The sequence below is a fragment of the Chlamydotis macqueenii genome, chromosome 9 (assembly GCF_036417535.1).
Source record: "Chlamydotis macqueenii isolate bChlMac1 chromosome 9, bChlMac1.mat, whole genome shotgun sequence".
NCBI lineage: Eukaryota > Metazoa > Chordata > Aves > Otidiformes > Otididae > Chlamydotis > Chlamydotis macqueenii.
In genome coordinates this window covers 6,609,374-6,625,023 of record NC_141564.1, presented here as the reverse complement: position 1 = coordinate 6,625,023, position 15,650 = coordinate 6,609,374, and the positions used below count along the sequence as shown (strand labels likewise).

Sequence of the window (15,650 nt, the reverse complement as noted above, 5' to 3'; positions counted from 1 at the left end):
CAAATAATTCATGTGCTGCATGTGAACTTTTCAAGTTCAGGTAGCGAGAACTGTCCTGAGTCATGGAGCATTTCACACACCAGAGCTTCACCTGAGCATATGGAAGTGCAGGTGTTACACCTCCCCGGCATAATGGATGCAGCTGGAACAAAACTCAACTCTCAGCATTCCAAGGGGCCAGGTGTCAGCAAGATGGAACAAAACAAGCAGAAACAGTGTCACCCTATAGGTAGTAAATTACAGTGCTTCAGGTGTAAAACCTTCCTTTTAAAGGACATTTCTTTGTGTCAAATAACCCTTGTTCGCAGTCTGATTCACAGTTGGAAAGCCTTAGTGGACTTGGACATGAACCCAGATCAACTGGGAAGACAAATACTAGTGTGAGAGCAGCGCTGGAAGCAGCCGCAGCATCGTGACTCCCTGGAGCCTGCAAAACCTGTGTAGATTTGTCCTCCTTAGAGGGACTTGGCACGATGCCTTTCCATTTGACTGAGGCAGGCACTTTCGGGGCAAAATCAGATATGTTGCAGACATCAGCAGCCAGTTGCATCATCCTGTCCCTTGCAGCAGTAAGTACCTGCTTGGTTTTCCTTCCATTCGTCCCTCCTGTAGTTGAAGCCAGGCTCGCATGCCTTTGGCTTTCTCCTGGGAGTCTTCTGAGGTATAGCTAGAAGAGCTGGCATCACGCTATCTGGGGAAGCTGGTTGTACCTTCGGCACCTTTACTCATTAAAATGTTCTGGGGAGCGACTGTAAAGTGATGGTCTCTGTTAAAATTCAAAGCTAGCACCACTTTCCCGTGATCTGTGTGAGGCTAGAGGTGAAATGCAAGCTGCTTGTCCCTTTCTGTTAACAGGGGACACCATGGGCACTGCTGAAAGAGGGTGCTGAGACCATGGCACCCACATCAGAGTAGATCCAGCCTCTGTCCCCCTGATAGTGAATGCAGCAAATTGGTATCACTGGTTTGTCCCCTTTTCCCCTTCATGTTGGTGGACTGCTTGATGAATCGTTTGCTTTCCCTTTGAAAATGTCTTAGAAAAATCCCCTAAGTGATTATGAATTCTGCAGAGCAAGAGCTTTCCTTTGGAAAGCAGTTGCATTTTCAAATCGGCAGTGGGGCCATAGGTTGAAATGTGCCTCGGAAGCCATTCTTCCTGGGACTATGCCTGCAGGTAAGCTTGAGGAGTAAGGAACTGACTGCTGATGGCTGTGAATGCAGCCGGGCATCTCCCCGATGCCTTGCTTGAAGTCCTGTGTGCCCTGCTGTCCTGCACGTGCAGCTGTGCGAGAGAGAAATGCAGTGACAATTTGTCCTGTGAGACTGAGCACCCAACGGTTATGTTTTACAACAAAATAAATTTGGGAAAGAATCAATAGCCAAAATACATTTTCATTTATTAAATTAAATCCAGTCCATTTGATAAAATACAAGCTTATTATATTACCAGTTCATTTACAACTGGGTTCATTTTTCTTTTTAAGAAATACAGTGAATTAAGAAGAGACACTGAATAGACAATTTATCCTTTTTTCCTTTTTTTGCTGTTAATAAAGTCCAGAATTGAAAAAAAAACTTAAATTGTTTGAACAAAACTGTTAAAAACATTATAAAGAGATTAAACAAGCAGATTGAATTCTTAGAAACATCTAACATGCAAAACCTTTAGTACAGTTCAAATGTTTCAAATGAATTTCCTGAAAAATGAATCTCCTGAAAAATTATTTTGGCAAGCACTGGTATTACTGCAGGTTCCTCTGGGTCTGACGATGAGTGTGGGAAGTGCCACCCCTTGTCCCAGCAAACGCAGCTTACTGCAGGTGTTACCTGTTCTCATGGTTGTGTTTGGTCCTGCTCGTGTAACGAACAGAGGTGGCACCGTTGGATTCTCACATAATGCAGTAAGAAGATGCTGTCTGCACGTATTCCAAATACAATCCAGATGCCAACAGTTAAAAAATTGTCCTTATGGGAATTACCAGCAATGCATACATGTTTGCAGAGTCCCCAGAGTTCACTAAATTTGCCTTTGACTTCAACTAGTAGGAAGGTTAAGATAAAAATCCTCCTGTGCTGAAGTCCATTTCATTACAGATGAATGAATATCCGATCCTTGTTCAAGTCTGAGGATAGTTTCCTTTCATTCTAGACAACATATTTGTGTGTTTTAAACACATAAAGTGAAAGTTTTTCAATTTGGGATTTTTTTTTCACAAAATAATTAGCAAAACTATGAAATAAGCAGTAGACTAATTATATTGCATAAGTCGTTGAGATAGAAACTGTAAACTCACTACAGCCTCAATGAACAAAGGCTAAAAAATGGTTTCTTAAACACGGGTACCTCAGCAAAAGATAAATGCACACCAATTTAAAAAAATCAGGTTTAGGAATAATGACGCTTAAAATGACCTATCTTAAAAATGAAGGATGTCTTACATTCTATGTTACAGTTTTCTTTAAGAAGAGTTTCTAAGTAACATTCGCTTCTGGTTGTTCCTAGCATAAGCATTACTGATATACAGGCAATAATTCGGGAATTTCAAGGCAATATTTTCCACCTTGCATATGCAAAGAGTTAATATTTATTACAAGTATAAGCATGTCCTTTTCATTAAAGGATCAGAAATTGCTTTAGGTAAAATCCATATACAGTATTTACACTCGCCCGAACAGCTATACAAATTACACAAATATTTCAGATCTTCTGCAGTCCGTAGGTGCCTAGCTGACTCTGCCCATGCAGTCCTCTCCGAACCAGGCTTCTGTGTTGCTGTCAGGGCTGTCTCCCAAAGTTCAGTCCATTCTTGCTCCTGTGTCAGCCCACCTATTTTGGAAATGTCCAGCTTTCCAGTATTAAAGCCCCAAATCACTGCATGTGCCAGATCTATTTTAGAGTTCAACGATGCTGGCTTCCTCCAGCTTCTGAAACAACCCTGGAAGTTCAGACCAGCCCCTTTGATGCTATGATTTCTGGTAATGCCATTTGAGGTCCTATTTCCAAAGCCCCTCAAGAAGCTCAGAAGTCAGCCAGACACTCCCTGTCTTTCACTGTCCTACTTAAAGGGTGCTGCTAAATAAAACTCTTTTTGGCTTTAATTATCCATCCCGCTTGCGATTGTTTTCCCTCCCACCCTGTGTCGTTAATCATAGGGATGTTGCCTGCTGCCCAAAGTCAATCTCCTAATGTGATGCCAGCTGGCATAGTAATGAACCTGCTCCTGTGGAAAACTAGGTCACTCCTCACAGCATGTTTTGCCAGTTCTGAACCGAGCGCTTTGCGGTTTGTTGTGTTAACAGAAAGTGTGTGTGCATATTATTAATCACTGGAGCTGCTTTTGATAATACTGGTTCTTTGATCTTAACACTCCTCATGAAAATTGCATAGTGATACATCTTAACAGAAACGCCACGTTTAAGCTGCCTGGGTGTGAGGAGGGTCCAGGTTCAGACATTGAGGATCCGTGACGGCGCCTGGAAAACAGCAGAAGGGTTGGGGGAGAACCTGGTCTTCACCTCTGGGATCTAGTGGGGTGAGGGGGGAGAGAAACATTAGTGTGACATAGGGTGCGACTGCCTGCGGAGTTTAAGGGGTCTGGAGTGTTGTGACGATCTATCTGCTCTCCCTTGTGACGTGCCGCTGCCCGGCAAGCGTTAGCCCTTGGCTGGGCGTTCATGAGACTGGCCTCAGCACAGAGGGCCACTCAAGGGCAGGTGTGGTGCTGCACCACTGAGGAGGGGCTTTGTTGTAACCCAGCCCTTGGACCTTGAGGTGTGTGGTGTGATGGGGGACAACCACGGCTGGGCAGGCCTTGGCAGAAGCCAGCCTCTGCAAGATAAAAGAGCTGCCCTCTTCACGAGGCCCCGCTGGCACGTACTTTACAAACATCAGAACAAATTTACTGCTGGACTCGGGCTGGGTTTAAGTGAGAGCAATTACAGTGCTGTATGTCTGGTCCTTAACCTTTTGCAGAATGCCATCCAGGCTCCATCAAAACGCTCCACAGTAATGCTTTACAGGGCCACAAGCTACGTGTGCTGTGAACAGAGGCACAGACCTGGAGTACCCAAAGGAGGAAAACTGGTTACTGGCCATGCCAGGCTGTGAAACTGCAAGGATTCTGATAGGGATGTAAACTCCTCAGGCCTGGAGGAAAGGTAGAGATAACAGAGGTTGCTCTCTCTGATGACTGTGGAGTCAGAATTTCACCCAGTATGTAGCTATTGTGGTTGTGCTGAAGCATGAAGGACACCTAGATGCTTGTGTCCGCCCCAGTGCTTAACGCCCAAAGGATCTGACACAGGACTGGCCTTTGTTGTGCAGATCGCCCAGGACTCTGGGTGAACCTGGCCATAAAATGTGAAAGGGTGGAAAGCTGTGCTGGGTGCAGAGTATTCTGATGGCTTCATCTGAGTAGAGAAAGAAGAGCAAGATCACAGGCAAAGAGAGTAGAGGGAAAGCTATCGAACTGGTTGTTGTTGTTGTTGTTGTTGCGTTGTTCTGATTTTTCCGTTCCTCTGGGGATGCATCTGACACACTAAGGAACAAGAGCCTCGCAAACAGCCTGCGCACAGCTCAGCAGCTGGGGAGAACCAGCTGAGCCCTACATGCAGGCTGTCAGGAAACAATGAAAACCTGACTCCTAATGTGTCCTGCAAAGCCATGGGAAAGTCCAAATAGCCAAATGTAAACCAGGGGGAGTCTGACTTCTGTTTGAACTGGTGGCTGCTCAGCACCACCTTCATTCCAGACTACACCTCATGCTGTCTGTGAGAGAGGCCACAGTGGAACGCCAGGGCTCTGGGAAATGGGACCTTTGCTTACATGGTCCAGAGTGCAGTGTCCATGGTAGCATGTGTTTGTGTCTGGGATCCCAGTCTTCTCTTTCCCTTCCTCAAGAACTGGGATAGGGACTCTGAAGGGTTCATCTAGGACCCTCTCCTTTGCATCCCATCTGCCAAATAGGAAGACACTGTATTTTGCCGCTCCAGAGTCAAAATACAAGGTTTAAGGGTTAAATACCCTCTATCCTCATTGCAGCACCTCAGTAAGCAGCCCAGACTATTCAGAGCAAGGAGGAGGTTTTGGTGAGGTTTGCAAATTCTGTTTTGCCTGAGGTCACTGTCCCACTTTCGGTGGAGCTGGATATACCCATCGTGCGCCTTGTTGCAGCAGCATGCCAGCAATCCTCTGCGGAGGTGGCACTTGACTGTCTGCTGATTAAACACTTCTTCCTCGTCTCCTCCAAGGCAAAGATTTACTTTTTACATGTGGCCCTGGAGTAGCTGCTATTACCTCTAACAGCACAGCACGCTGCGGCTGGGGAATTCAGCCCTGGCCCCAACTCTGCTTTCCGAGTCACTCGGTGCAGCCTGTGAATGGCTTTTGTGGTTGGTTGTGAAGTGTCACTCTCCTTCGTGCTCTAATGCAAAATACAGCTAAACCAGCATCTCATCAGTGTGCACGTTCCTTTCTCGTGGGGACAGGGAGTGTGTGAAGCCTTGTCAGGGAAAACACTGAGTACAGATAAATGCTTCCTCGTGGGATTTTCAGTAACACTGAGATGTTATTTCCTCAACAGGAAAACAATCTTGTGCTGGTATAGAGGGTTGTAGAAACTCAGAGGAAAATCCCAAAGAAGTCTCAGAGGCCCAAGAGCTGTGTGGCTCGTCTGCTCGCCACAGCTGTATCATCCTTGGTGTAGGTAGTGGGGGCAGCTTCTGCCCTTACCAGCACGGGGAGTTTGGTCCTGTCTGGGTGGGTGCTGTTCCTCAGGCAGGGATCTGCAAATGTTCCCAGCAGGTCTGTGGTTCACGTTGGCACCAGAGGTTGAATCTCACACTACAGCCCTACCACTAGTGCACACTGACCGCACTGAGTGTGTGCAGAGGGTGTTAAATGCAGCTTGTGCAGAGAGAGGGAACGGCACACACCTTATACATAGGGTATCCAACTGAGGGAATTGCAGATCTTGAACTTCCTGACTGTCATGCAGTTTAAAATCTTGGTCTCAGGTTGAATTATGATAAGTTACCATATGACATTCTCTAGCATGTCTCTCTGAAAGCAAGGGATGGCCACATTACCTAATGGGCAGTGACGAAAGAGTGGTCAATGAGGACATGGCTTTATTTTACACGCACCACACCGATAACAAATGAGGAGTTCCTGATGCGTACTTTGGGCTTTACTCACATCAACTCTGGGATTTTAAAAAATGTTAATTACCTTAAAATCTGCCTTGTAGCTTGTCTCTTGAACAAAATGGTCTTCTGGGATAATGAAGCCTTGCTTTGTCTTTATAGGCTTGGATGGCTTTGCTCCAGTCCACGGGCGATACTCTTGCCTGAAATGAGATTGTCAAGATAGAAGAACCCATAAAACACAACATACTCACAGGGTATTTCTGCTCAGAGTGGTTGCAAAGCCAGAAGGCAAGGCTGGTTACAGTCAGCACATAATGTTGAACTTGTAATGTGCCGAGCTTAGCTCTGATAATAGCCTTTCTGATTTTCATTTTTCCCAAGCATGCTATTTGCTATTTTGATAGTAGCTTCAAATTTCTCTTTTAAAAATCTACTTGAAGTCTATAAGTGTGGAGTATTATTTTAGAATATGTAGCTTGGTCTTGATCCTTTTAGTATATTATCAAAATATCCACTGCCTGGTTTATGCTTGATTTCTAAACATAGACTCAGGCTTAAAATGCTGCCTCTTTTCTTTGTTGACTTGTAGATACAGGGTACTTGTTGTGCACTGTATCTACATCTAAGCCAGCGAGAAACCAGCATGTTAACAATTTTAATTTTAAGAAATTAAGTAACTGGGTTTTGACCGAGTTAGCTGCCAGCAGTGCCCTCCTGTCACGATGGATGAGTGTGAGTGCAGGCAGAAGGAAATGGGCAGGAGCTGGCAGCCAGGGCTGAAAGCTGTTTGTCAGCTGGAGTGGAGGTGGAGCAAGTTCTTAAATCCACTGAGTTAGTACCGGCTATTGCTCTACAGAAAAGCTTCCTGCCCATCGGAAAGCAAAACCAGGCCCCTGGTCAGGGCTGTCGATGTGCACTGCGAATCTGGTCTATCATCGGTTTGCTCCTGCTGTTCTGAGCTGTCACCTTCCCCCTTCCCTGCACCTTGCTGTTCGAGCTTGCTCAGGCAGACGTTTAAGTGCCTGCACAGCTCTCCTGGCACTGGTGGTGCGGTTCCTGCTGCTTTAGCACCTCAGGATAAGGAAGCACCTTTGCAGAAAAGTTATTTTGGCCACATGATGACCCAAGAAGGCGACCTTTCAGCACAGAATCCCAGATGCGTGCGAATGCCAAGTTAATTCCGAGCTCTGCTCTGCTGCGCAGCCAGAGGGAGAACACAGAGCTACTGAGCAAAATACCAGCAAAAAGGTACAAAGCCATCAATTACATCCCAGCAGTTTCCAGAACTGGAACCTGCCACCCCACATAAAGCTGGATTGCCTCAAGGATGGCACTGATTCCTAAACATTCATCCTCCTGCCAGCTGGTCTCCCCGCTGCATTACGCTGCAATGGAGTGCGTCCCCGGCTTGCAATGAATGACTGTGCTGCCCATCTCTGCAGCCAGCTCTGTCTCACTGCTTTGTAGCAGATGATTTGCTGATTTGGCAGGCCCCCAAACGCAGCCCTTTTGGATCTCAGGACCCTCATTTTGGCTGTAAGCCACACTGTTCCCCTCTCAGCCTGAACAGTCAAAACCATTCTCGGGGCACCTACATGCAATGAGGCAATGCTCTGCCTCCACCCACAGAAACAGAAATGTGAGGGCAGATACAGTCACGGCAGCGTTTCCGATTTGGACCCAGCATTTCCTCCTGGGGGAACCCAAGACTCTGGGCCACAGAGAAGGGCTGGGCAAAACAGAGACGACTGATCCCCTTTGGGAGCTGGGCTCCTTGAAAGAAAACAAGACATTAAAATTATAACCTTTGGTCCAGACAGTACAGCTAACTAAATTCACTGTGTCTTTCAGCTTGCAGGACACACACACTCATCTCCAGCTGTCTAGCCGAGAGTCAGAATGAACACAAGCCCAGATACCAGTTGCTGACTTGACTAGAAATCGGTCATGGAGTCATAAGTGGAGTCAAAAATGCACAACCTACTCAGAGCCTGGGGAAGAGGAATGGCCTCTTTTTATTGTTACTTAGTTTAAGATGTCAAGTGTCAAGATCTAGTGACTGTCTCTCCCCTTGTTACTCCCTGGTGCAACGTTTGCTCCCTGTGCTTGAGGAAGCTAAAGTGTCAGGTCTAGCTGAGCTGGTGCATTGCCTCTCCCGCCCTTTCCTGTGTCCGTCACCATGGCTCATGTCTCATCCAAGATCACACAAGTAGCAGTTATCAGCAAGAGAACAGCATGGTGGGAGAGGAATTTACAGGAATGCCACGGAGAAGGAGAGAGCCCTGCATGATGGGACATCCAGCTGCTGCTGGGGATGAACACAAGAGGCATTGTTGCTGCTGGAGACAGTCATCATCCTTCCTGCTGTACCCCTCCTCCCTGGACAGCGGCAGCTGTCAGGTTACTTCGGGGCTGAAAGGACCTGCAGCAGAGGGGAAATAGCCTCCAGGGCCGTAACTCAGTGTCCAGGCTCTCTTTAGGGACTGTTTTGCTCTCTATCGTTACAACCTAGAGGTGAGATTTTTGATCTCCATAAACAGAAACCACCCAGTGGTACTTAGAAGTACTAAAGCACTGGAGCTGTGAAAGAAAAAGGCCGCCTGAGTTGTAGGAAGGCTTTCAAACAGCAAAGATCAAAAGGGAAGGGCTTTTTGTGTACTGCTGTTGCTTTACATCTGACTCACTCTAGGAAGGAGTAAGAAGTAGCTTTTTGCAGGTGATTTCCCTGTTACTCTCTGCAACTGCTTTGATCACATAAATCACTGGTTTGACAATCATTTATTTGCTCTTTCTAGTAATTGGTTAATAGAGCTCAGGGAAAGGCATTTCTTCTTTTGTAACGTGTCAGGAGGAGTTGTCTGGAGGGGAAGGTGTGGATCAATGCAGTGTGGGGAGCCAGGAGGCTCATGGCCTGCTGGGACAGTTTAACTCCCCAGTGGTGATGGGAAATGGAGCAAGTGGGAGTACAGCTAATGCGCAGTACACTAACCTAAGTTTAGGTGTACTCTGAGTGGAGGAAATTCCTCCTACCTTTATGCAACAGCTTTGAATCTTTCCCACTTCAGTTCTGCAGTATGCTTTGCAGAACAGACGTCCTCTCTAGAGCCACCATTTCCAGCCCCCCTTGCTCTCTCCTCCCATGGCTCTGTCCCCGCTCAAGCCCTCCCTTCCCCCAGACAGGCTATGCAGCGCACAGCGAGTCTCTCTGGATTCATCCCAACGCCTGCACCAAGCAAGCTTACTTCTTAAATAGCATAAAAATCAGAGGCTTCAGTATTAATTTCCCCAAGCAGCAAGATACTTAAGAATGTAAAGATAATCATAAGCCTTGATTATAAAAGCTTTACTCTTATTATTAAGGATAAGTATGTGTTTAAATATCTTGCTGGATCAAGGATGGAGCTCCTCATACGCAGTACTATTAACCCTGCCAGCTCAGGTGCGTGCTGTGATCCCCTACTCTGCTGAACATCAGTGCAAGTATTTTCTCTTTTTTTTTGTTCTGCACAGCTGAAATAAGATGCTTTTCAGTGTGAGGCAGTCACCACAGTTTGCCTTGCCCTTCTGCACAAGTGCTATTTAAAGGCGGGTGGATACTACAGACAGCCAAGTTACACACTCTGGGACTGCATCCGTAGATATGGGGAAAAGCTTCACTCCCCTTCATTCTGCGCTATCTCCCCCGGTGGGCAGGGTGTCTCTGCTCCATGGTCACAGCGCAATGAATGGCACTGCTGAATACTCACAGAAGAAGGTGAGAGTTCAGTTTCTGGAGGGATCTTCCACCCTGCTACTCCTGAAATCATTAGCAATGGCACATCAGGCCCTTTCCCTTAACAAGCGCAGCTCTTTACGCGTTTTTCTTTTCATCAAAGCAACAAAACAAAATCGCTTGCTCTGGGTGAGTAGGAAACCCTGCTGATCTCAAGGCCCTCAGCTTGGTCTGCTTTACTGCTGTGCCTCCCACCTGCAAACTAGTTGGGTGCTCTCAACTCTCATGCCCGCTCAGAACACCTATAGTGTGGAAACACCAGCTGCAGAGATTAGGCTGTGCTCGGGGCTGCGTTGTGTGTGTGTGGAGTCCTCCTCCCCCTTCCCTGAGTGCTAATACAAGCAAAGCCGATGGGTGGGGAAGAAGAGGCACAACAATCACTCACAGCTCTGATGCAACATTTTCACTTACACATGTGAAGTGCTTTCCAGAAACTGGCAGGTTACTGAAGGGGAAACTAAGGATTGAAGTGACCTACAGAAGCAGAGCTGAGCCTCGAAGAGGGCTCTCCTCCCAGCAATACCAGCCCTGGCAGAGAGGTTGTGCCCTCATCCCCCTTGCCTTCTAACAAGAAGATGGCATCTAGAGAATAGAGCCAGCTGGAGATACCTGCTGCCCAGCACCAGCTTCTCTCATCCACTGTAGAAGGGAGCTAAGTAAAGCACTCATCTACTTCTAAAATGTCTGCTAAGTGCAATCAAGATCTAGTACTGCAATTAATTGTGTGCAAATCTCTGCTGTGTCAGATGTACACAGCACCTGCAACTTGCTGCTGAAAGGGAGAAGCCACTTCCATGACCCCAGAGGACAAACCCTCAGGGAGGTGTGGAGAGGGTGGCTTAGCGCTTCCTTCCTCCTCCTCCAGCATCAGTAAGGTGTAATCTACTGCAGCCCTCTGCAGCACTCCCCGGGATCTTCTTGCAGTTGGAGCACATCCCATTTTAGCCTTTCAAGTATAGCTTGTATCGACTGGCCTCAGTCTGTGTGCCTGAGCTCCCCCACATGTAGCCCAGCTGGGGTTTGACTTCAGACCCTGCAGAACTCCAGCCGAAATCCATGGACTGGAGGCAGGAGCTGCCCCAAAGATCTGGGGACATGGGGCAATAGTTTGGAGGGCAGGCAGCTGTGCTGTTCCCCCGCTCTTTACACAGAGTCATTCTTTCAAAATTAAAAATACCTTTGCTTCCCCAGAGGTACCAGCATTCTTGCAGTGCTTACCCCGCTTTATCTTTCTTCTGGCCATAGAAAGGCTCCCCTAGAAGTCACTGGGAATGGAACTGGTCTTGGTTACTGAGCCCAAGGGTTTATTTTGTTCTGGAAAATACCAGGTCAGGCTGACTGGCTGCACCATGTACAGACAGTTTTGTATGCAGCTGAGTTTCCTTCTCAGCTTAAAAAAGAGTGCAGAGAGAAAGACGTAGCAGGAACTTGCAGAATGAAGTCTCATGGCAGCAGTGCACTGATGCACAAAAGCGTATCAAACGGTGCTGAACGCTACAGGGAACTCACCGCTACACTTGGGTGTCCACAGAAACAAACACACACAGTCAAAATCCTGCTTGCAGGGCTGAGCCACAGGCAAGGGAGGCCATTCCTGCAACAGCAGAAAAGGGGGAATCTCCTCAAGATTCCCCTCACTCAATCTCTCCTCACTCAAATGACAGCAGCTAACCAAAAATGTGTTTTCCACAACTTTGCTCCTCTAACCTTCTACCTAAAGTGGTCCCTACCTGCATGTCTCTGTGCAGGACACCCTCTCCCTTTTCTCAGACCCCCTAAAGGCATTATGTATTTCACACCCAACCTCCTCCTCAGGACTCCACACCCTCCAGCTGCCCCCAGTAACAGAAAACCCCTTTGTTCTCCCTCTGCCACAGCTGATCTGCCTTTCCTGCTTCACCAGCCCTGCATCCTCACCTGTGAGTGGGCAAAGCCTACAAGAAGGGGGGCAGATCCTAGCTGCCAGAGGAGCTGTGTGTCCCACCCAAGGGGCAGTTTACTGATGAGTGGGGTCCTTCTGGTGGTTGTTAAGAAGATGAAGAACACCAACGCTTAATGGTGCTGTTTGGTTACTGCCTGAAGAGGAGCTACATCTTTGCAGACTGCAATGCTGCCTTGGGAAAACAGTAAGGTAAGAGGAAAGCAGGGCTGAACTGCAGTGGTGGTAGTGGAGATCTCCTCGTGGTTGCATGTGCTCAGCTCATGGAGTGTGGGTGTGCTGGAGATTGTGCCTTTCCTGCCTCAGACCTGGGGTCTGGAGTGCTGCTGGGGCTTGGGAGTGAATGATGCTACCAAATACAAACCTAGTGCCCCAGGCATGACTGAAAGTGAGCGTGAATAACTCTGCCAGTTATCAACCACTCCACTCCTGCTTAGGTTTTGTTGGTTTTTTTTTTTTGTTTTTTTTTTTTTGTTTGTTTTGTTTTAAAAAAGCAACAAATCCAAACCAAAATAGACCCTTGCAGCTTTACAAGCTATTGTGGCCCTTCCTCCTTTTGTTGTTGTGACTCCTATGACTTTTCTAGGGTGCATTCAATGGTATGGGGATTTCTTAAATTTGCAATGTTGTACTGGGTAATAATTCAAAGATACTGTGGGAATTTCTGAAATAAGACCAAGGTGGCTTGACTTGTATACCCCTGTCTGCGTTAGTTGTACCACAGAGTCTTGAAACAGGTTAAAGGTGTTGTGTGAGCACTCTGTGCTGGTGCGGCTGCCCCAGCTTGTGCCTCCATCCTTGTCCTGCACTCCCCATCAGCTGTGGGGAGTTCCTCCACTACATTCAAGTCTCACTTTTTGCAAAACTTGGTTTTATTTGCTTGTTGGTATCTCACTTTGGCCAGTGTTTGTCCTGTGACCTGCAAACCTCTTGCCTTTTTGTGGCAGTGGTTGAGAGCCCTGTGTAAGCATAGACAAGTCAGAGGGAAGCAAGGTGTGAGAGGGGACTGCTGAGCATTAGGACAGCTGGAGGGAAGCTGCAGTGCTAAGGCAGGCTTGTGCGCCCTTCCTCTGGGGTCAGGCTGAAGAAGCAGGGAGGCTCCAACAACAAAGTGGAGACAGAAGCACTTCTGAAAGATGAACCTTGCTCAGCTTGTTCTAGGCAGGTTTCTCTGTTCTCCTGTCCTGCTTGGAAATTTAGAAGTGCTTTTCTTCAAAAAAAATAATCATCACTCTGTGATTGCCCTGTGAGATGCGGCAAAGGATGAAACAGCGCATAAACTCAAACACTGCAGTTCTCCTTCGAGAGCCTGTAGATGAACTGCACTACTGCCAGGGCAGCTGTCTGTGAGGAGCAGCACAGGCTCCCGTGCAGGACCATAATCCTTCCCAGGGCCCTCAGTGTGTTTGTCTTAAAAGCACTGCGATAAATAATCTAATGAACTGCAATTATGAAGAGAAATATCTCCTAGGTACATAATGGATTAGAAGTGTCTAAATACTTGTAATGCTATTGGAATAAAAATAATTACTCTATTAATATACCTCATAGGGATATTAAGATGTGCCAAACATAGTTATTGGGGAGAATGTGGTAACAGGAAACTGGTTTGGTGTTCAACAGCAGCCCTGTAGGAGCTGAAATCCCCTCTCCTCCCATGGTGGACGTCAACGAGAACAGGGGCTGAATTTAGATGCATCCCTCCTGATTGATGGTTCCAGAAAATAAGTGTCTGATCAGTCATACTGATCACGGGGAAAGGAAGGCATCAGTAACACAAAAATCACTTAATCGTTTTTAAAAGCTCTTTGGGAAAGGTGGTTTGTGACAGTTTTCCCTGTTACCCATTAGATGGCACGTTTCGGGGGGTACATCCCCCGTGTCTTTGCGTCTGACTCATCTTTGGGGCAGTAAATTGGCTCAAGGGGAACGTGGCATTCCAGGAGTTGTGACAGGGAGATTACGGCACTGACAGACCGGGGAACACAGCTCAGGGCGGACAGGTCCCGGGCGGCCCCGGCTGCCCCGCGGCTCGGTAGAGCCCTTTTTGCCGGGGATCCCAGCCGGATCCCCACGACTCCGCGCTGCCCGGACGGCGCCGGGCCCGGCTCAGACCCCCACCGGGGGAACAAGCGAGGCTTTTAGGGACCGCACCGCTAAAAGCTAAGGCGGCGAGCTGAATCCCCCGACACCCCTCCCCCCCCCCTCCTCCCCCGCCGCGGCAGCCTGCCGGCATCCCCGCCCCGCGCTGCGGAGGAGCCTCCCCCGCTCCCGGCGGGGACCGACCCTCCCCGGGGCTCGGGGCGGTCAGCCGGGCCCGGTTACCTGTAGGAGGTGGTGTGGCCGCCGTCCGCCTGCCAGCGTGGCCGGGGCTGCCCGGGGCCTCCGCAGCCCTCCGCCGCCGGCCTCCCGCCGCCGGGCAGGAGGGCGCAGGAGGCGCGGGCCGGGGCGGGCTGGGGGGCGGCCCCGTCCCTCCCGCCGCTGCTGGCGCTGACCCAGGGGAAGGCGTCCCGCCTCGGGAGGGGCCACGCTCGGAAGTCCCGCCGGTACTGGGTCTCCGCCGCGAAGGGCTCTCCGTCGGCTGCCGCCCGGCCCTTCCTGCGGCCGCCCGGCTTGGCGGCGGCGGGGTCCCGCGGGCGGGGGGCCGGGGCGGGCGGGCGAGCGCTGCCCCGCGGGGGGGCCCCGCCGCGCTGGGGCGGCCCGTCCTCCTGCTCCTCGATGTCCGAGTAGTTGTGGATGGTGAGCGGCACGGAGAGGTCGGACTTGTCCAGCTGGCTCCAGAAGCGGGCCAGGCAGCACACCCGGCTGATGCAGGGCCAGGCCATAGCCGCGGCCGCAGCCCCCGCCTCGCCCGCGGCTCCGGCGCCCGCAGCCGGCCTCAGCCCTCATCGGCGGCAGCCCCTCCTCCCGCCGCCCCCTTCCCCCGGTAACGACACCCCCTCTCCGGGATTACGGCCGCGCACGTGACCCGGGATGCCGGTGGCGGCGGGGGCTGGCGGCTGCGCGGGGGGAAAGCCGCCGGGACCGGACCCCCGCAGCCCGCTCCCCAGCGATGTGCGGGGCGGCGGCGGGGCCGGGGCGCCCCGACCCAGCGGGTACCGGCTGCCCGGGCGCGTTGGGATCCCTTCGCTGTTCCCGGGAAGCTCGGTAGCGTAGGGACCGCAGGCGTCGGGAACGCTGCTCTGCGCCAGCTGGGGAGCGCGGCTTCATTGACTTCGAGTCAGCTGTAAGCGTTCGTGATTAGAGAAAGCGTTTGTGTACGAAATCGGGTATTTATAAAACAAGTGATCTCGACGGGAAATGGCAGCTTTGCAATGTTAGTTTCCGACAGACGCATACAAAAAAAAAAAAAACGCAAAACCAAAAACCCTCAACATCCCCCCTCTTCCATTTACATTAACAGTTTAACCACTTCTAAAATGCTATCTCCTATTGATGAAAATCCAAGCGTCCATTACATATTTAATATATGATCCACATAATTAGTTTGCCAGAGCTTGCTTTTTTTTTTTTGTACATTCATATTCAAAACCAGACAGTCCTGGCGCAAACCACTGAAGCTGACAGAATTGCATCGGGGATAAGTCTGGCTTTTGAAATTTGACATCTTATGCAACAAGTGGCCATAATGCTCCTCCACGATTCCCCATTCAGTCTGTAAGTGCAGCAGAAGCTGAATCTCCCAACGGGCCACAAAACTATGAATTATAAGGCTGTAAAAGTGAAGAATGCAGATAAACTGAGATGCTGCTTATTAGAAAATAATCTTTTTAAAGGCTAACTAGATGAGTA

At 49.3% G+C, this 15,650-nt stretch overlaps 1 protein-coding gene across 1 annotated transcript; it reads right to left on the bottom strand.

The window, feature by feature from the left end:
- Nucleotides 1–1,372: 1,372 nt before the first annotated feature.
- MAP6D1 (MAP6 domain containing 1) lies at nt 1,373–14,683 on the bottom strand. Its single transcript, XM_086754617.1, has 3 exons — nt 14,184–14,683; nt 6,230–6,347; nt 1,373–3,525 (listed from the first exon to the last, which is right to left on the bottom strand). The coding sequence occupies exons 1-3, from the start codon at nt 14,681–14,683 to the stop codon at nt 3,448–3,450; spliced, it is 696 nt and encodes a 231-aa protein (XP_086610743.1). The 3' UTR covers nt 1,373–3,447.
- Between the last annotated feature and the right edge of the window lie 967 nt (nt 14,684–15,650).

What these genes read in the sequence shown, in the direction of transcription:
- MAP6D1 (XM_086754617.1), bottom strand. Translation starts at nt 14,683, where the DNA reads ATGGCCTGGCCCTGCATCAGCCGGGTGTGCTGCCTGGCCCGCTTCTGG. An exon ending in GGCCACACCACCTCCTACAG is followed by an intron (nt 6,348 to 14,183) that starts GTAACCGGGCCC and finishes ATCTCATTTCAG; the next exon opens with GCAAGAGTATCGCCCGTGGA. An exon ending in GCTACAAGGCAGATTTTAAG is followed by an intron (nt 3,526 to 6,229) that starts GTAATTAACATT and finishes TCACCCCACTAG; the next exon opens with ATCCCAGAGGTGAAGACCAG.